Source organism: Charadrius vociferus, unplaced genomic scaffold, assembly GCF_000708025.1.
Source record: "Charadrius vociferus isolate BGI_N301 unplaced genomic scaffold, ASM70802v2 scaffold306, whole genome shotgun sequence".
NCBI lineage: Eukaryota > Metazoa > Chordata > Aves > Charadriiformes > Charadriidae > Charadrius > Charadrius vociferus.
The window spans coordinates 1,462,309-1,483,029 of NW_009648963.1; the positions used below are offsets into that span (position 1 = coordinate 1,462,309).

General features: G+C 39.2%; 1 protein-coding gene across 1 annotated transcript in view; it reads left to right on the forward strand.

Annotated features, from left to right (window-relative positions):
- Positions 1-15,067, forward strand: part of BST1 (bone marrow stromal cell antigen 1) — a 16,962-nt gene extending 1,895 nt beyond the window's left edge. The window contains exons 2-9 of the mRNA XM_009887621.1: positions 2,197-2,326; positions 4,448-4,583; positions 5,071-5,153; positions 5,725-5,801; positions 8,972-9,064; positions 11,102-11,188; positions 11,688-11,747; positions 14,849-15,067. Of these exons, the coding sequence (XP_009885923.1) occupies positions 2,197-2,326; positions 4,448-4,583; positions 5,071-5,153; positions 5,725-5,801; positions 8,972-9,064; positions 11,102-11,188; positions 11,688-11,747; positions 14,849-14,963 (781 nt within the window). The 3' untranslated portion in view covers positions 14,964-15,067. The remainder of the gene's footprint in view (positions 1-2,196; positions 2,327-4,447; positions 4,584-5,070; positions 5,154-5,724; positions 5,802-8,971; positions 9,065-11,101; positions 11,189-11,687; positions 11,748-14,848) is intronic.
- Positions 15,068-20,721: the final 5,654 nt, after the last annotated feature.

Here is a 20,721-nt window from a genome sequence, read left to right on the forward strand (position 1 = left end):
ATTGCACAGGTGCAAAACAGATATTCTAATTATTTATAACCCTTTCTGTTCATTGTCTGTTTCTTAATTGTCCCCAGGCTAGCTTTTACAGAGGCATGGCCACCTGGATAGGTTTTGCTTCTGAATTTATGTGCCAATAGAATAATTTTTTAAAAATACTTTGCTAACAGAAAATAAGCTAGCAAAGCATATCTTTACACTGCAACATAGTTAAAACATAAAGAAGTTTCTAGAAACATAAGAAAAACTTTCCCTTACATTAAAACAAAACATGCAAAATGGCAGTTAAAAGGTGCATTTTACAAGATGTTATGGTCATGTAGAAATGAGGGATTTGAATGGAAATCATATTTGCAATTTTCTAATAGGAGTATGCTCTATAACACAAATGTTCATGTAGCACATTTCCCCCATGTTTCTTTATTTGTAGTATATAATGGAAGTTTTGCAAACTTTTTTTTTAACTGACTAGTATGAAATAAATCTAATACAACTTACTAGAGTCTGTTAAGATTGGAAGGAATTGTCCTGAACTACAGTCCTTCCCCACCCTGTAGTTTCAACCAGTATTTTTGCCAGCTAAGAAACTTTGGGTAACAGAGCAGAATAATCCTTTTGATTTAAAAGCTGTTCAAACCTGGATGAGAAGACATGAAGGAAAAACATGTAATATGTGAATTAACCAGAAAATTACTGCTGGATTCAACTGTCAAGAAGGATGTTAAGAGTTCAGTTGATCATAATTTACAAGTACTAGCATGAATAAGTGAGTGCTTACAGTAGACAGCTCTTTAGCAGAGAGATAAGTATATGCAGTTGTCAGAAGCTAAAGTTTAACAGCCTGAAATGAGAAATAGGGTGCAAATCCTTTTATCAAGTAAGGCTATTTAAACATTGGAACTACTAATCAAGGGTCATATTGCCTTACTGAAGACTTTCAGATCAAGATCCCATATTTGCCTACGAAATATTGGGGTTTTTTATATAGTTACTGGAAGCATGACCAGAGATAACTGTAAGAGAATCTGTGGTCTGTTTCCTGTATGGAAGCCGCATAGCTCATTATAAGGGGTCCTTTATCTTTAAAGTGTCTGCGACATACAGCAGCGCAAAGCAGCTCCTTAAAGAATCGCACGAGGGGAAGCACCAGCAGAAACCTCGCTGTCTATGGATAACATTAAATGAGAAAAACACTCTGATGGTTTACTTCTCAGGACTACTGTTGTTCAAGCTACAGCTTTGTAATTGCAGCTGTTCACGTTAGGAATGCTGTATGCATATAAAATACGTTATTCTGTTCTGCAGAGTGTTCCCATCATAGACATTGTCACAGCGTATGTCGGAAAGGTACTGCGGGAAAGTGGTGAAAGTAGCAATTCCCTTTTTGATTTCTCCAGGCTTGCTCAGAGCTGTGGCAGATGAGATCCTGCCAATCCAGGGAGATAATACACTTCCGTCCCTAGATGGCCTGTCCTGTCCTTCCGCAAGAGATTATTGTGCCCAAGGCAGAGCTGGCAGAAGGGAACCATTGAATTGCGCAGCCTGGCATTTTATTTCAGGCCTCCCGTCACAAGCAGTTTAAATGCTGAATCCTAACAGTATTCTTGTAGCTGCTACACAGTGACAGTACGTGTCCCACGGTCACGGTACTCATTCCAGCAAGGTAAAGCTGCGTCATCCTAGAGCCTGTAGAAGGCATGTTTGTCAAAACCTTTATTCTACTATTGAAACTTTTCAGTAACTCCTCCTGCACTTGAATCTGACATTTTAAGAGTAATTTTACCTTTCAGTAGCTTTGCACTTTTAGCTGTGCCTTGATTGAAATGGCTTCTTGAATCTGGAAGATTTCAAAGAAAAGCATTTTCTTTAGTATTTCTAAAATGCTGAATAGCATGCTTGCTGTGTATACTGTACCCTCTAAGATTTTTGTTGAATTACTATGTATTTCTAATTCCACACTCTAAATCCTAATATTTTCCTTGCTTTCCTTCCTAATCTGCTGCTGTTAGGTATCAGGTAACGACAAGATCTATGTGCTCTTCCTGGGTTGCAAGTTTTCTACCACCCTAACTTCAGTTTTCTATCTTAAACTTGTGGGGGTTTTAATTTGGGATTTTGAAGGAGTTGGGAACAAAATACTTTCTTGCTCTGCTTTGAAAAAACAATTCTACTATTTCTTTGTTTCAATTATTACAGTGAGAAGAATTGTTCAGAGATATGGGAAGCATTTAAAAATGCATTTATTAGCAAGGATCCTTGCAGCATTCTACCTGAGGATTATGAGTTATTCATCAACCTGTCATTGCACACAATTCCACCTAACAAGGTAATGATTGTTAGTTATGTTAACAGTCCTGTGACATCCAGCAGATTTTCCATGACACAGTTCAAAATTGACCAAGACTCATTCTGTGGCTGACTCCTGATTCATTATTTTTGGCTTGTCTGTAGTTTACAAACAAGGCTCAAGCTTGATGGCATTTTTTCAATGTGTTTGGCTGCATTTATTTTACGCAGTAACTTCTCAGCAATTTCTCTGTTTTCATACCAAAGATCTCCCATTTTTCCTGTTGTGCCGGGAGCTCTGTCGTAGTCCCTGAACTTCTGCTCCTGCTTTTCCTTGTGGCTGGCAGATAGAGCTCAGAGGGTTGTGGTTAGTGGTGCAGAGTCTAGTTGGAGGTCAGTAACAAGTGGTGTCCCTCAGGGGTCAGTACTGGGTCCAGTCCTGTTCGATATATTCATCAATGACCTGGATGAAGGGATAGAGTGTACCATCAGCAAGTTTGCTGATGACACAAAATTGGGAGGAGTGGCTGACACGCCAGAAGGCTGTGCCGCCATACAGCGAGACCTGGACAGGCCAGAGAGTTGGTGGGAGAGGAACCTTATGAAATTCAACAAGGGTAAGTGTAGGGCACTGCATCTGGGGAGGAATAACCCCATGCATCTGTACAGGTTGGGGGCTGACCTCCTGGAGAGCAGCTCTGCAGAGAGGGACCTGGGAGTCCTGGTGGACAACAGGAGGACCATGAGCCAGCAATGTGCCCTGGTGGCCAAGAAGGCGAATGGCATCCTGGGGTGCATCAAGAAGAGTGTGGCCAGCAGGTCGAGGGAGGTCATCCTCCCCCTCTACTCTGCCCTGGTGAGGCCACATCTGGAGTACTGTGTCCAGTTCTGGGCTCCCCAGTTCAAGAAGGACAGGGAACTGCTGGAGAGGGTCCAGCAAAGGGCTACAAAGATGATTAGGGGATTGGAACATCTCTCTTATGAGGAAAGGCTGAGGGACTTGGGTCTCTTTAGTCTAGAGAAAAGAAGACTGCGAGGAGATCTTATTAATGCTTATAAATACTTAAAGGGAGGGTGCCAGGGGGATGGGAACAGTCTTTTTTCAGTGGTGCCCAGTGATAGGACAAGAGGTAATGGGCACAAACTTGAACATAGGAAGTTCCATCTTCACATGAGGAGGAACTTCTTTACTTTGAGGGTGGCAGAGCACTGGAACAGGCTGCCCAGAGAGGTTGTGAAGTCTCCCACTCTGGAGACATTCAAAACCCGCCTGGACGCTGTCTTGTGCAACCTGTTGTAGGTGACCCTGCTCTGGCAGAGGGGTTGGACTGGATGATCTCCAGAGGTCCCTTCCAACCCTGACCATTCTGTGATTCCTCAAGTTAGGTGCTCTGCCTGCAAAGACTGTTCCTGCTATTGTCTTTTGCTTCCACTCCTCACAGCCAAGTCTCAGGGCAATGACATGTTAAACATTGACATGTTAAACAAGCGTAAGCAGAAATGAGATAAGATGCTGTTATGGGTTTGATGTGCTGGCAATTGCAGACAACTGTGAAAGTGTAGAACACCACAGGTCTTTATGCCATTGTATCCCATCAGAATGTGTGCTTTGGCCTTCTCTAAAAGGTTGTGCTTTAAAGCATTTTTTCCTCTAGCACAATTATGCCTTATCTTTAAACGATACAAACTAAACTAATAAATACTCCTGTAAACATAGGTTAATTCTTGAATGAGTTTTGCAAACACAGAAATAACAGCTAGATGTATGATTTTTTCACACCATAAGTCAACATAGCAGTGTGAGAGAATTCTGGTAAGATATATCTGGCTTATAAATATCTATCTTCCTTTTTTTCTCCCTTTTCCTAAATCTGTCTGCTGAGGAAGGCAAAGCTAGGCCTAACTGTTTAATATAGGTCTAGCTCCATTCCCATCATGGTATGAATTCCCCTCAAGCCTCTAGTGATCAGAATTTACACCACTGTAAAAAAACCCCACACTTTTTTTCCTCTAAAAAGATAGCTAACATTTATGGTTATTAGCTTTATTTTGAAAGAAATACCAAAACATGTTTTAAACTGTTTTTAACACCCCATAATCTCATTGTGTCCACACCCAAGTGATGGTTCATTTCTCTGTTTTTTTTCCTTTTTTTATATAGTCTATCTTCTGGGAAAATAATCAGCTGCTAGTCAATACCTTTGCTGGCAGAGGCCGTCGCTACATGTCTCTGGGTGATACTCTGTTTGGCTTCTTTGCAGATTTTCTAAACTGGTGTGGGCAGGCAAACAGCGCTGGTAAGACAATGAGTGCTATATTAAACATCTGTCTGTAAAACTGTAATGGAGCCCAACGGGTGTGTTCTGGAGGAGCTAATTTTGCTCTTACCCCATGAAAAATCAAGGATAGCTTTGCTGTCTCGTTCTCTCCCGTTTTGTGTGAATATTTAACATTGCAGCCAGGGGAGCTCACAGTGAAATCTAACAGTGCTGCACAAGAGATAAACTTCCTTCTTAGTCCTCTGAATGTGGAGCGCTCTGCATCCTAGGTATAGAGTTAGAGCCGTTTCAGCCAAATTATTGAATCCACAGAAGGTCACTGTTTGTGTAAACTGTGAAGGATGGAAAATTACTGAAAAAAATACAATTTTCAGCTTTCAGCGTTATGTCAGAACATCTTATATGTTCAGTGAGTAATGCACAAATATATTTAATTGCTTTCTAAGGTCACTTTTTATAGCTATTATCATCTCTCTAATAACACAAATCACATGCCTTCCTACAGGACTGGACTATGAATCCTGCCCTACCACAGCGGAATGTGAAAACAACGCGGTGGAATCTTTCTGGAGGATGGCCTCAATCACTGTAAATACTGCATTAGCGCTGACTTTGTACATTAATGAGTGGTGGTACAGGAAAACATTGCCAGATCAAAACAGGTTTAAGTCTGTAACTCTGCCATATTACACTGGGTACAGTGTTTTATCAAGAAGAACCTAACTTTCACCTCAGCTAGATAATGTGTTAAAATTCTGTGTTAGCTTTGTTAATATATATTAAGCATATACTAAGCACAATAAGCGTACCAGTTGTCTACTGAATACAGGTCCTAAGTGACATTTGATAGCCCTGGGTGGAAACCCTTCGTTCACAGATCAAACCCAACACAGAATGCTTTCTTCCTATGTTAAGAAACTATAGGTGTGAGAAAATAGTTTGAGAAGGTGCATTGAATTAATGAATTGGCTATTTAGTTCTTGCCCTCTCTACTGCAGTGACCTGCTGGGGTGCTAATTTGGTATTATTTTCAGAATTCTGATATTCTTCTTGGTAAAATTCTTTCTTGGATATTATTGCTTGCAATACAATACTGAGTTATGTGACAAATGCTGTAAGATGAGTTCTGAAAAAAAAAAAAAATCATTGTGTATTTCAGTATGCACAGCACAGTTCTGGGGTGATACACGTCTTGTTGAACGGTTCTGCAGTTGGAGGAGCTTATCCAAGCCCAGGGTAAGAAAACTGACTTATTTGTGTGTACAAAGTCTGATGCCTGCAAAAAAAAGGGTCAACTGGTTGTTTGGGTCTTCTGCTGCACAAAGCATGGGAAGTGTAGCTGAAAGCCTGTTGCGTGGAAGTCTGCTCAGTTGTGGGCAGAGTTAATTGTCCCCAGCTGTAGGAATTAACATGAAATGGACGGAAACAATCCTTTTGACTCCTGCAGTTTATAAACTGCTGTGGCAAGCAGGATAAATGCTCTTTGAAAGCAGCCTTCAAGTCAGCATACATACTGTGGCAAAATGTGTATGTCTTAAAAAAGATGAGTGTTACAGAATTCCTATCCAGGGACATCTCCAAGGAGAGGACAGTGTTACAGGGAGCATAGCCTCTGTCAGGCCTAGGAGCAAACTTGGTAAGTTCTATAGTGAAAGTGCTTGGTCCTGCTATTTCTCCATGACAAGAGAGGAGATAGCTTGAGATCCGTTGTGGATTAAGAAAGTAAAAAAGATCATTGAGAAGGATAACAGCAAGGATTAGCTTCCTTTTCTCCTTATCCCTTGTATATTAAGGACAGATGTATTTTCCTGATTTATAGGTGTACCGATATGCAGAAGTTCATCTAAGCTGACAATGAAAATTCCTTGTAAAAATACACCCTTAAGAACTTTTACTGAATATGTGGCTGTAGTGATTGCCTACCTTTGATGAAAAATACATCTTTCCTCACCTCAGCAACTCTCCTGTCCAAGGCAGATCAAAGAAACCATCTTTAAAAAACCCATAGAACAGATCCTACTCCTGTGTGCTCAATGAGGACTAAAAATAATCATCAACAAAGTTAATTTTCTCTCTGGATAAGAGAGAAACAAGAACCATCTGTTCTAAAACACCTACTTACCTCCATCCTCCAAAAGGTCCATCTCTGTACACAGCTTTTAGCTAATCAGGAAGACTTACATGGTCTCCTTGGGTTGGTCAGGTGGTCAGCTGGGATGAAGTCTTCTGCCAATCATAACATCTGGCAGCAGGTCAAAGCCCAGAATCCCAGATAGAGTCCTTATTTCAGAAACAGACTCCTTATTTCTGTTAATCTACAGATTCCTTATTTCAGAAACCTCTGGCACATAAATTAATTCTTTCCACCAGTTCCCTGGGTTACCTGCCTGGTGGTTTCATAACCAGTGAAATCTCCACCACTGGAACACAGCCTGCCATGAAAAAAACCAAAGCCAGTTACTCCATCTGTTTTCTTTGCTGTGTATCTTCTGGCCCATTTATAACTGAAGATCTGGTTTGAAAGAGGCTTAGAGTTGAATAATTAATAGTAGAAGGTAATCTGAAAGATCTACCTGTCTTCCCAAATATCTCTCTGGTCCGTTTTCCGTCATTTCAAAGCCACTTCCAAAGTTTTTCCTGTGTTACAGTTTGTACGCATGAATCATTATTAAGTTACTTGTTACCATGTCAGTTAAGGTTTATTTATCACTTCACTGCAAAATAACTTTGCTCATCCACACCGTATGTATATAATTGGCAGAATTCTTTAATAATACTAGTTGGTTCAAAAATCAGTTTACTGACTCCAGTTGTACATTGTTCTTCCACAGTTTCTGATTCCTCTAGTTAAAGATTTCTTTATATTTTGAAGAAAGCTGAATTTTTGCTGGCAATAACATATTCACGAAGGGTCAAATGAGTTAAAAATAATTGGAATCTTTATTTTGGGTTATATTTTCACTATGTGTTTAAGACAGGCTTGAACACCTTGGACAGACAGACAAACCTGCTGTGGCTGCTACTGATCTCTGGTTAACCACCACTGTATCAGAGTCAACCAGAGAGGGGAACTGTTGGTATCCGCCTCCTCGTGTTCCAATTCTTCAGAAGTTTAAATTAACTTGCTAACCTCATGAACAGCTCTCAGCTGGCTGCCAACAGAGCTTGCAAGCCAGAGCACCAGTAGCTTGCCTCCAGGCATCAGGAGGACAGAGCGGTGGTGACATTGCCACCACTGGTCTCGTCCAGGAGCTGACAACTAACAATCTCTTCTAGTTTGGGGGGTCTCAGACCATTTAAAGTGGCTAAGAGACACTGCAGCCCAGATGTAGACATTTAAGAAAACCCATGATAGGCAAATTAGAGCACACACCTAGGCTCAGGCTTGGACCAAGCATTCAGTGCAGACACAGCCCGTACAAGCTTTCTGAGGGAGAAAAAAAAGCAATTAAAAGGATGGAAATCATTACAGTACATCTTGCTGGAAGGGTTGGAAATCTGTGGCTTTGAAATGCCTGCATCTCACAAAAAATTCAGTTTGCAGACATTAAAATACTCGTTTGGATTTGGCATCTTTAAATTAGATATTAGGAAGAACTTTTTCACTGTGAGGGTGGTGAGGCACTGGAACAGGTTGCCCAGGGAAGTTGTGGATGCCCCATCCCTGGAAGTGTTCAAGGCCAGGCTGGATGGGGCTTTGAGCAACCTGGTCTAGTGGGAGGTGTCCCTGGCCATGGCAGGGGGGTTGGAACTCGATGATCTTTAAGGTCCCTTCCAACCTAAAACATTCTCTGATTCTATGATTTAGTTGTCTTTTTATTATTTTGTTTCAATTGTTATTTAAATACTTATCAAAGTCAATTTACACAAAGCAATAAAGTGGAAGATTCCCTAGGTGAGGGATGGACACATCTAGAAGTTTCTCCTTTATGGTCTTATGTATCCTAGACAAATACTTCATGTTACTGTTGCTGTGATTTTGTACCTAAAAATATATTTGTCTTGAGACTGTTGTTATTTTTTTATTTAAAGCAAAATTGTATTGTATCTAAAAGCAATAACTACAAGAATGACCTTTTTCTTTTTTACTAAGTATCAAATGCTTTTTGGTTTGTTTTTGCATTTTTTAAAGTTCATTTCATTCTGGTTCATCTCTAAGTTGTAACTTTTTTTCAGCTGAGTTCTTCTAAGATGAAGAATATGAAAAAAAACCTTCTGATTAAATGCCTTTGACCTTTGAGGACATTTAGAATGTGAATCAGATTTTTTTTCTGTGTGTTGAGTCTGATTGTAATCAGAAGATATAAATGTAACAGAAGGATCAGAGCCTTGATTAATGCAAAGGGGAAAAAGATTATTTCTTTTTCATGGTCTTTATAGTTCTAAAAATTTGTTTCTTGAATCAGTTTTTTTGCAGATTATGAAATACCTAATTTCCAGAAAGACAAAATCTCACAAATTGTCATCTGGGTTGTGGATGATATTGAAGGACCAGATACGTAAGTTATGTCTTCCAAAAAATTTCATTTCTCCTTTTTGGACCTGTCTTCAAAATTTCACCTTAGCTTTCAGTTTGATTATAATTATATATTAATTAAACTAAAAACATTTTAGATGCTTTCACTAACACAGAAGACACACCCTACCATTCCCAAAGAGTATAGAAATACCAGTATTAGACAAAATATAAATAAATTCTAATATTAGGTCTGGAGTCCACTCTTAGTTAGAGAGATGTGTGTGTGGATCTCAGATCTTGAATGAAGATAATAGCACGTACAGTTTTACTAAGAAAAGCATAAATTTGAATTTTGGATTAAATGGTGACATGAAATATTTCTTTCGCCTTGCCATATGCATTCTTTTCATTTTCACCTGTCCTAACTGTTTGAAAATTAGTAGAAGCAGAGAAATACCACCAGGGGGCTTGTCTTCTCTCAATGCTTAAAATCAATCTAATAATAAAAAGTGGGCTTTAAAAAGTTCTAATTTTGCTGTTAATTTAATAAAAATTTTAAAAAAATAAACAAACAAACAAATAAACAAACCAAAACAGATTAGTCCAAACAGAATAGTCTGCTGATAGATAGCCAAAGACCAAGTGTTAATTTGCAACAGAAACATAATGGAAAATGGACTCTGAAGTTAAAAAAAATGAAATCATTAGGCCAGAAATTAGGTCTTGGGATTGATTAAAGGAAGAATTAAATAGTCTATTCATTATAGCTTTTGTGGGGTCCCTACAAATGTAAATAGATGAATCGGGGTGGAGGAGCAGAGGAAGTCAGTTTTACCCCAACCACCTGCAGGGTCCCTGCAGTTTAATATAACACGGTGGCACTTCATTGGTCTTGAAACTGCCCTGGCTGAAGAGAGCCAGAGAAATGGCCTCAGACGTCACTAGATCCACCACTGCTGACTGAATCCCTGATGTCATCTACATGCTTGGGAGCATGAGGCTTCTGTTCTTGCTACTCAACATTTTTTAGTTGCATCCATTTATTTTGTGTCATTTCCCTTTCACATCTCATCTCTTCTCTTTCCTATTACCTTTTGCTTCTCTTTCATTCAATTTTGGCATGGCCAACCCAGATGACCTATTTTATCGTAGTGCTGTGGAGTCTTATGAAGCATAATTCAGATTAGTGTTTCTCAGCCTTTCTCTTTAATCAAAGAATCATACCCTTTTGGAAAAAAAACCAAACGCATACAGCTCACCCTTGCAAAGGTCACCCTTATTACAAAGAAAAATTAGGAAAGGTACTGGCTGTTAATTTCTCTTTCAGTTTGTGCTTGTCTGGATTCATGGGAATATTTCTGTATTTTTATTAATTGCTTTTTAAAATTATTTTGTTGGACCCCATATGATTTCTTTAGAGTCATTTGTATTTACTGACAATGGGTAAGCAGCACTGGCCTTAATACTTGATGTTGATGCAAGTTTTAGAGGTCTCAGTAGGTTCTGAACTATGTTAAACTTTCTTTTGCTAATTGGACCACAAATTAAAAAAACAGTGCTAGACACAGAAGCTTCATTTGGGATTGTTTCTGGCTTTTTATCTCTCCTTGTCTTATTCTTCTGTTCTGTATTCAAGAGAGAGGACAAGCTTCTGACAACAAGAATAATTCTAATTTATTTTAACCAACTTATTCTGTGAAGACAGCTAGCATCAACTTTAGCACCACGTAAATAGCTGCCAAAGAATATTACAAATGAAACACTTATTATTTCACACAATTATTTTGCTCTTTTTCTGTTTGTCTAGTGAAATATTAAAGGTGGGAATATTGGTTAATAGAATCTGCAAACGCTACACTGGATGAAGCCAATCTTCCAGTCTCTGCAAACTGAATTTGTTAAACAACTGTAAGAAAATGAAGCATTATAAATAGCAATGTACACCAGTTTTCCATGGATGTTAAGGAATATAGAAGAGGCAAAGTAACGGGGATTTACTTTACTAATTCCATCACATTCAGTGAAAGGAAATTAGGTAATGAAAGACTTGCAGTAATATTAAAATCCTTTCTCACAGAGATTCCTGTGGAACTCATACTGTAAAGGTACTAGAAAACAGGCTGAAAACCCTTGGTTATGATGTCACCTGCACTGACAATTACAAGTAAGTGAAAATCCTTCATTAATATGGTGTATTTGCAGAAGTACCACATCTATTTTAAATTATTTCTCACCTTCTGATACGTAAGTGCCAGTAACGTTGTGTCTTCAGTAGGAGACTGGTGTGTTGGAGGGGTGATGCCACATTTTTCAGACGTAGCATTTTCAGGCCATGAATTGAGCAAAACACAACACCATATTGTATAATTAAGTGGAACGTTGTACTTACCCAATGTCAGACACAGAAGATGGCCTCATGTATTCCACTTCACTGTAAAATCTTTATTTGGATTGAAAATCTAAACAACAGTTAAAAACACTATTGAATGGCTGCAAAATTACAAGTTATTCTCAGCTCTAGTTACTCACAGTAGATTGTAAGAGAAATATGATTGAAGGGGAGCTTTAGACATGGTAATACTCTCAAGGGTTTTTTTTTGTTTTTCATTTGTTCTCCTCAGTTTTCTGCCTGAAAGATGCTAAATAAAATTATATCTTCACAGGTCTGTAATGTTCTTACTCTGCCTGGATTATCCTGATGATTCTAAGTGTACTCTTTCATCGTAAGTAAAAGAAGTTCAGTCCATCCTCACTGTCATTACAACCAAAGAAATAACACAGACATCAACAGTTCCACAGATTCTGCCTCTGTTATCTATGATATATCACCCATACGCAATATACAGTATTCTTGAATTTATTACTTACTGTGTATTGAGTAAGCAGTTTCTATCTACAACTTGTGCACAATTGTCTGTGAGCACCTGCTATTCAAAATTAGGGGTTAATCAGTTCTCATTGATCACGCAATCACACTGTATGAATGAAGCTTGTAAATACCAATGTTCTGATGCAAAATCTATTACAAAGTTGAAAATTATTTCATTAATACTCTTCCTTGAATAATGAAATTGTAGGTCAAATGGCAACAGATCTAAAGGACATTTCTCCAGCTACTGGAAATTTTGGGTCCAAATTTTGAGGAAGTTTCTTTTTAGTCTTCCATTTTGTGTGCAAACCCAATTTCCGTATTTTAATGTATTTACCTTGGGCTGGTAGGTTATCTGCAGAAAATGCAGATTACATCCAAGATACAACTTTCTTCATTAGAAGGCATCACTCCCAAACTAGCTTTTAATAGTTTCCTTTCCTATCCATATTTTTCTTTATATAATAAAGAGGGTTAGATTAATGTATGATGTATTTCAGTGAATTTACAGTAAAGGTGACTGTTTTTAATTGTGGCTAAGTTTCTTAGCTGTTGTTTAGCTGTTTCTTAGCTACTTATACATGCTGTTGCATGTATAGGTACACATAAGGTACTTGAACATCTGAATGTGAAAACTTCCTCACAGTTTGGAAAGTTGTAGGATACATAGATGCATAAAAGTTGTTCTCTAATTACAGTATTTTTATGCATAATCCATACATTTGGCCACATCCTATCTCCTACTGTCCTTTCTGCCCTAATTCAAGCACCTGAAAATACTCTGTATTTTAATACCTCTGTAATACTGCAATGATAACCTCTGCTATGAAAAACCTGATTTGCTGTCGCTGGGTATGGCAGCAGAGAGGTGTGACTCCTGCTTGCCTGCCTCTGGGTGTGTGGCAGTAATGCTTCATGCAGTACAGAAAAGGAGGTGTATATCACTTTCTGTAGCATATGTTCAGTTTTTAATACACCCTTACAGGGAAAGGGAGTATTCTCTGTTCCTGGTGGTCACGGAAAGCTTTTACTTATCTTGTGATGCAACAACATTTATTCTTACATCCAAAGCACCAACCTATAAATGTGTGATGAAAACTGGCATTTTAGATACCACTGGTATCTCCAGACTCCTCCTAGGTAGTACATCATAGAATCGGCCTCCAGGCCTGTTAAGGCATTTGTTTGTTACTGGATACCACTTGCACGGTGGATTGAAATAGGGTTTCCTTGTTCTGCCAGTGAATGGTAAGGCTTTTGTTCATGTGTCAAAGCAAAATACAGCTGTCCCATGCAAAATTGCAGCTGTGAACGTGGTGACAATATTCACAAACTGGAGGAAAAAGCACTTTACAGGACTTTAAAAAAATATAATATTGTGAACTCTTAACAGATTTTTCTCTCCTCCCAGGTTTTAAACCATTTCCCTCAAAGTTTTGTGATGTGGGTACATTCCTCAGCTGAGGAAATGTGGATGAAAAGGCTTTTGGAAACCATTAATGTCTTTTTCTTTCACCTAAGGGATGAGCATACCAGTTCTCCAGTATTACCACATAGCTCTTGCAGTATGTAACCAGGGGAGCAGCCACCCCTTCCTTTCCATCCATGTCAGTACTTAAATTAACATAATCACTAGTGTATTCTAAGCACCGGTCTCACACTTTCCTGGGGTAACTACTAGGCAACTCAGCTGTTATCCTCCTTAGGAAATGTTTCCTTGTGCCTTTCCTTCCTGAGCCTTCTATTCCCTCCTGTCTGCATGGCAATGTAATAGCTTTGATGTGCTTCATATCTATGTTATCCCTAATCAAGACAGAGCTGCTCAATCAGAATGCTAACTATCACTGCCTCTCCCTGAACTTTAAGTAGCTAAAATACTTCAAGCCAATGAATACTTACACTCTTCCCCAAATCACTTACTTCTCTGCAATAAATAACACCTCAGCTGAAATTAGCTGCCCTTAAGCAGATGAATATAAATTATTTGATGAGTATCTTCTAGATCTGTTTTCTCTGTGGATGGATCCCTGCTCTCTGATGGTCCATTAACTGACATAGTGATACCACTGCTGACCAAACTGTTCCTATTAGAAGCATGTATCTGCTAAGAAAGGGCTCTCTTTGCACAGTGTGCGCTCAGCCTACGCATGACATTTTCATGCTTCCATAATAAATAGCGAGACTAGGCATGCAGGCTGCGTTGCATCCCCTTTCACAATGCCTACTTGCTGTTACAAGACTGATAGCAGGCTTCTCAGCCCCCAAAGAATAATGTCCCGAGCCCAAAAACATGGGAGTTGTGCAAGGGACTTTGTCACCGCAGCTCCTGTTACATCAGCATACCAAAGGAGAGGGCTGTGTCAGGGTAGCAGGGGGATGGCTCGAAGGCACTGTGATGTGCTTAGCGCTTACTGGGGGTCATTAACTTTACAAACTTTGGCTTGTTGACACCCTGATGTTGGAATGAAACTTGCAAGTAAAAAAATAGTCACTAGATGGCGTAAATGGCTTACAAACACAAGCCGAAAGGAAGCCAGATGCAACCTCTTAGTAGTGGTATTTATTACTTGCATTATTGCGATGTCAGGGAGACTTAGAAATGGATCTGGATACTGTTTTATGACGTGCTGTAAAAATATAGACCTCTAGGACCACTGCTGTCTAGAAGAGCTCTATACAATTTCAAGCGTGAGGCTAGAGACAGTAAATGGATGTGGAGAGACAAGGAGGCTCAGCTATTAAGGTAGAAAGGGGTGTTCCCAGGGTTTTGCACACTGATATCCTGATTATAAAACCAGGACAGCCAAAGGGAATCTGGTGGCGAGCTCTTATAGAGAAACTTCTAGCTTAGCACTTGGACTGCAAACTTCATCCTTGGCAACAAACCCCTGATATTTAAAAGAATCCTAACTCAGCTCTGTGCTGTGAACATCCTGTTTGTTTTCTTTTCTTTAGATCTGCACCAGCAGCACAAAGAGGACCTATATCTTCAGACAGAGGAGGCAGCTGGAACAAGCTTATGTTTGTTTCTTTTGTAGGCTTTTTGTTCAGATTTGCTTTAATGTACTAAGTTAATCAACTGAATCCGTATCCTCTGTTTGCCTTAGCTGGCTATAAATTTGGCTTTAACTAATTTTTAACTGCAATTTCACCCTAGTTCTGGGACTGGCAAACCCACGTCTTAAAATGCTGCATACTTCCATCCAGATACCAAATACTTATAGTATCAAAAATTATTCTGCTGCTTCCAGAAAGCTTCACCCTTCATTTCCTTTCCTTGAATAGAAGAAATCCATTGCTATTCCTCTTATCCTTATTTCCCAGAATTAAACTGAGAGTAATGTTTCCTGTTCACATATTTCAGAAAGAAAAGTGAAACTATGCCTGTCATACATCTCCCACACAGCTTACTTGTTCGTAAAAACAATCCTAGCATTTGGCCTTGGAAACTAAGTGTCTGATTATTGTGTTTTGGGAAGGGGAAATATGAATTCAGATGAGAGAGAGCTTAGATTGCTCACTTGGTACAAGATGCAATAGGTAAGACAATGGAAAAATTAAACTCATTTTCATAAAGGGTCTGGCCAAACTTACCTGAAACTATCATACAGAGAGATTCTGGCTTGCATACTGTATTTTACCACATAATATCGATTCCTTCATCATCTGCACAGCTGTTCCTCAGCTGGCTGTTTGCTGGCCGCTGGATAGCCAAGAGTCAGGAATACCAGGTCTAGAAAGCTCCGTGGGTTTTCCACCATGATGTGATTTGTGGTATACCAAATTCAGACAAGAACCTGCCAAGTCACACATCTGCCTGCTTGCAGTGAACTCAGTTAGCGTGCTTCAGAATATATTGAGGAGAGAGCAGATGCCATCTTGAAGGTCTCTTGTGTTACTTCTGTGAATTATCTAAGTGTTCCAGCTAGATGCTCCTCTAAACCACCAAGACATCCAGCTACCAAGATGACACGTAAATCTTTGGAAGAAATGGTTGTTCTTCTAGAAAATAACTTTAAGTAGAATTTTATTGCACATTCTCTGTTAGCTTCTATATTATTTATTTGTGTTTGTATTAGCTGGTTGTCAGGAAACTGGAATAGGATGTTCCTGTTATCTCAGTGCATCTGATTTAGGACTCCATAGTAGATTTACGTCCTTTCAGTCCCTGGTACAACTGTATCATATTGTATATCTGAAAGATAAAATAACTAAAATATGTTTTCATTGCTTATTTTTCTGGCTTCCATTCCTGTAATAATCTTTAATTTGGTTTTAATGCAAATCCCTTTATATTACACACATAGTTGCATTTGCCTGCGTCACATCTGGGTCTAGGCTCCATCTTGAAGGATTTTTGTGTCTGTTTCAGACACTTGCAAAAGTACTGAAATCAGAAGTTACAGACCTTTTAAAATCTGGGCTGTATTATGCCTCAAAATTGTTCCTTACCTATGCTAAAACATTAGTCCTTTGATTAGTTCCTTCAACATCCTCCTCATTTTTATTGCTTGCTTGATGCTGTGCTTAACAGCAGCTGCCAGAATAATAAGAGAGGTATCTGTTGGTAACACAGACACAACTCAGATAATTAAACCCAAGCAATTTTGATCAATCTGCTGTTTGTTCACAGGAGATCACATCATGACACATTTTGGACTGTAGGCTTTAGAGCACATGTGAGGCTCACAGATAGGTGTCCCAGGCATCGTTTGGTCTCGTGTTGTCCTACACATTGACCTGTATATTGTAGTGAGTCCGGGATTCAGAGGATAGCTTAATACCATTAACAAGCCATGTGCCTCTGAGGCAACTTCCATCCACAAGCCAAACATCCCAGCTGGCCACCTTGTGCTTTCCAGCCTATAAAAACTTTGGAGCCTCTGGATGCAATCCAGTCCAGCAGCGCAGTCAGTGCCGGCCATTGCATATGATACCAAACACACTGAAAGAAGTGATAAATAATTCTGGTCTGAAAAAAGAGTAAAATACAAGGCAGCACAGATACAATTCATATAATTTGACGTTATTTATGCATAACCTTATTTCAAGAACAACACACTCAGAAACCTCTTGCAGTGTTTTCATATTTCTAATGTTCTTGCCTCTTTTCCCATTACTTCAACTCAGGAGCAAAGACAGCAATTTTGTTTCCTATCTTTTGAATAAAGTGTCTCATACTTGCTGGAAAAGCTTGGGAAGATCTGTAAAGATTTTTAGCTAACCAGCTAATATAGCTGGGGCGGGGGGCGGGGAAAGAAGGCAAAGTTTCAGATACACAGGCTTCCTGAGATCTTAAAGGCAACAAATTTCAAGCTGAATGTGGATCAATTGTTTTGAGTTTAATATAATGGTTTTAATCCGTGTGAAAGAACAGTGTGACTGGCATCTCAGAAGCAGAGAGGCAGAAGTGTCAGCAAAGCAAGAAACAATAAGGTTATTTGTTACTCCTGGAGGGAGGCAGGGACATGAACAAAGAGTTGTGAGCAAGGGAATCCATTATATCTCTTTTATTATTTATTTCTACATTTACGAAATGTGTGAATATTGCTATTTAAGCATATATTTTACACTTACGTGGTGAGAATCAGCTACATATGCCTGTGCTTGTCTTGAACACTCAGTAAATGCTCTGATTAGCGATGACTTGTGAAACAGTTGCAGCAGATTTGGAGAAACCATTTTTTTTAAGAGGCATCTGCCCTTCTGTGTAAACTCATGCAAGCCTGGTAATGTTCGGCAGGGTACTTCACATATGGATTCAGAATATTTCATACATTCATACTTGTACTAGCAGTACTGCAAAATCAGCTGTCTCCAGACCTGAATTCAAGGGGGATATGTTTCATATGAAAACATCATGCACGTCACTTCATTTTGAATCCAGTTGGATGCCACAATCCTGTGTAGATCTGTTAATATCCAGCCACTCACGGCAAATGAAAGCATCATGTCTAGGAGCATTGCAAGGTGCTCTGCATTTCTGCAGACAGATCTGGGGAAGCCACTGATACTAAGGTAGTATTTCCTATCTTTGCCTGTTTTGTGGACCACTTAAGAACTCAGTTATGTCACACTCTTCATTCCTATAAAGAAAAAAATATAATCTCCTCTTCTGCTAACCTACTTTTTTTTTTTTCCTGCTGCATGCGTTCCTGGCCATTGTATCTGACAAAAGCTGAACTCTAATTCACAATAATTCACTTTTTCAGCATGTATGTGCATGCACACGTATACACCTGCTCATACCTGCTCTGTCTACTTTTAAATGCAAACTCTCGAGTGCTCTGGAGTAAGAAGTTATGATAATAAAGCAAGGACAATTTGTTCACCTCTCTGCCCTTTTTCTATTGCTGGTGTTTATTTTTGTCATATTGGCCTTGATGTGATATATAGCTGACACGACTGTGTTTCCGATTTCCAGTCTCAAATGTAGTGAAACTGGAACTGAAACCTCAAGAAGTTGTGTAATACTTATTGTTCAAAGAAAGCTAACTTTTGTGATAGTTTTCCTTTCAATTGGATTACCTAGAAATAATTCTGATGTGTTTTGCTTCAACAATAGAGAGCATAAAGTGCTTTTAGCAGAGCCAAGAACTTTGGTTTAAAATAGCTCAGTATAGGGAGGAACGGCATCTTAATTTAGGCAAATGTTAGGGTGGCTCAAGCACTTCCGAAGTGTTTTTCTGATTTTCAGGTTTTTCCTCATTCCAGCTTCTGCCCAGTCTAAATTTACTCGCCATTTTATTTAAGAGGTGAAAAATATAATCGACCAGATTTTATTTATAATCTGCAGGCATTTGATTTCCTACAGTCCCCTGTGAATTACAAAGGCAAACTCAGTTTGTTGAGTTAACAAACTTTGCTAACAAAGTTTGTTAACAAACAAACCCTTGTTCCCTTCCTACAGCAGCTCAGTTCGAGTGCGGGCTGGCAGGGAGAGGGGGGAACTGGAGCCTGAGAGCGTGGCACATACGTACCCTCACACCATGCCAGAGTATCCACCCTGCCTGGGCAGCCCCTTTTTGCCTACCTTCTCCTCTATTTCCCTGCCACTCGCAGCAAAGGTGAACCTGGTCTCAGCACAGATCAGGGTGATTTTGTATTTTTAGCAGAGTGTGTGAGTGGAAAATTATGATGTTGGAAGTTTTATAGAAAGGAAATTAAGGAGGAAATTATATTTAATAATACACATTGCCTTTAAGTAATAGGCACTGAAGGAAAGTAACTAGTCCTTGACTTGTCACCATTTGACTAGGAATACCTCTGCGCTATGTTAGCAGTAAGTGCGGTAAGTTCCCAAAGTGCAGGCAGAGGGGTTGTTCCAGGACTGTGTATCTGGAACAACTCCAGTTATACCATTAGTTACAATAATTAAGAAAGAAATAGTATTTTTTAATCCAGTAACTGTGTTTGCCTGGGCATCTCTAACTGATTACACCTTATACAGTCTGATATCAGGTGCTAATGAGTGCTTAGATAAATAATTAACAAGGAATATCAGGTATTGCAGGCATAAACTAGGATGGTAAGTCAGGAATTTGGCAAACACTGGGTCACCAAACTGCAGGAGGACTCTTTTTTATCATCTGCAACAGGTAAAGTCAAGAGAGGCACTCAAGTAAATGACAGGTATCCTATGGGATATGCTAAGTCAGGGTAAAGGTGTGGAAAAGCTCCTAGGTCACCCTGTACCATTTTGAAGAGCAGCAAGTGAGGAATCAAATGGGCATAAATAAGTATTCAATCAAAATCTTGTGATCTCATATCCCAACTGTAGGACATGCTGGCCTGTGTCATGCTTCATTCTTACTTTTCCTTTTGTTTTAATGAAAGATGCCAGAAAATCCAGCGTTGGTATTTCCACAACACAGAATGAATGCTCTGGGCTTTCGCCCTGGATTTTCTGTCACCACTGCCCATTAGCATGGGGTTAAATACAAAAAGAGCTGCTGGAATCATATGAAAAAAAAGAGTGATGACAAGCAAAGTACATGTCATATATCTTGCGAAAAGAAGTTACGGACAGTAAGAATAACCAATAAACTTGGAAGCCACAGCATCAAATCCTGGACAAATATTTATATGTGTGTATACAAAAGCATATTTTACATAGCTGGCAAGCAGGAAAGATCTTGTTTGTCAAGTTTCTTGATTTTTGACCTTTGAACCGTCACATGGATCCTTTCCAAGTTGCAGATCTACCCCCTGTAGTTCTTTTAGGAGAATTTTTGCAATTTATGCACTCCTGTGCTTACAGAGCATACTTCTGTGTCGACTTTGTTTCCTTGGCTGCCTCAGTGGGATGGGAGCCTGCTGGGCATTTCCCTTCAGAATGTGTGAGCAGCATAATAATTGGTACTGGCCAGAAAACGAGCACTCAACTTCATGAAAGTCGGTGAACCTACTGCATTTGCTTTTCCTCTGCACTAAAACTAAACCTTGAAAAATGTTTTGCACAAAAAAGTACAGCAACCTCATCGGAAATCCTGGTAAGATTCCCTCACTTCTAGGTAATAACTTTGGTATAGCTCTCACTTTCTTGCAGACTCTTCTATTGCAGCTGTTCCGTTTTGTATAAATGAAATATGTATTGAGTAAGAAAATATTTTCTTTATAGCCTGATTCATGTTGAATGCATGATTCATTAAACGTGGCTCCCCGGCTCTGCAGATCAGTGTTTTAAACACTATACCCTTGAATGAGGGCCTTGGGGTTTTTTTCAGATTCGTCTAGGGCATCATTTTCTGACATGTCTAAATAGGCATATTAAAAAAAAGGTGAAGGTGATACAGAAGAATGGAGCAACCCCTTTCCTCAAACTGTTC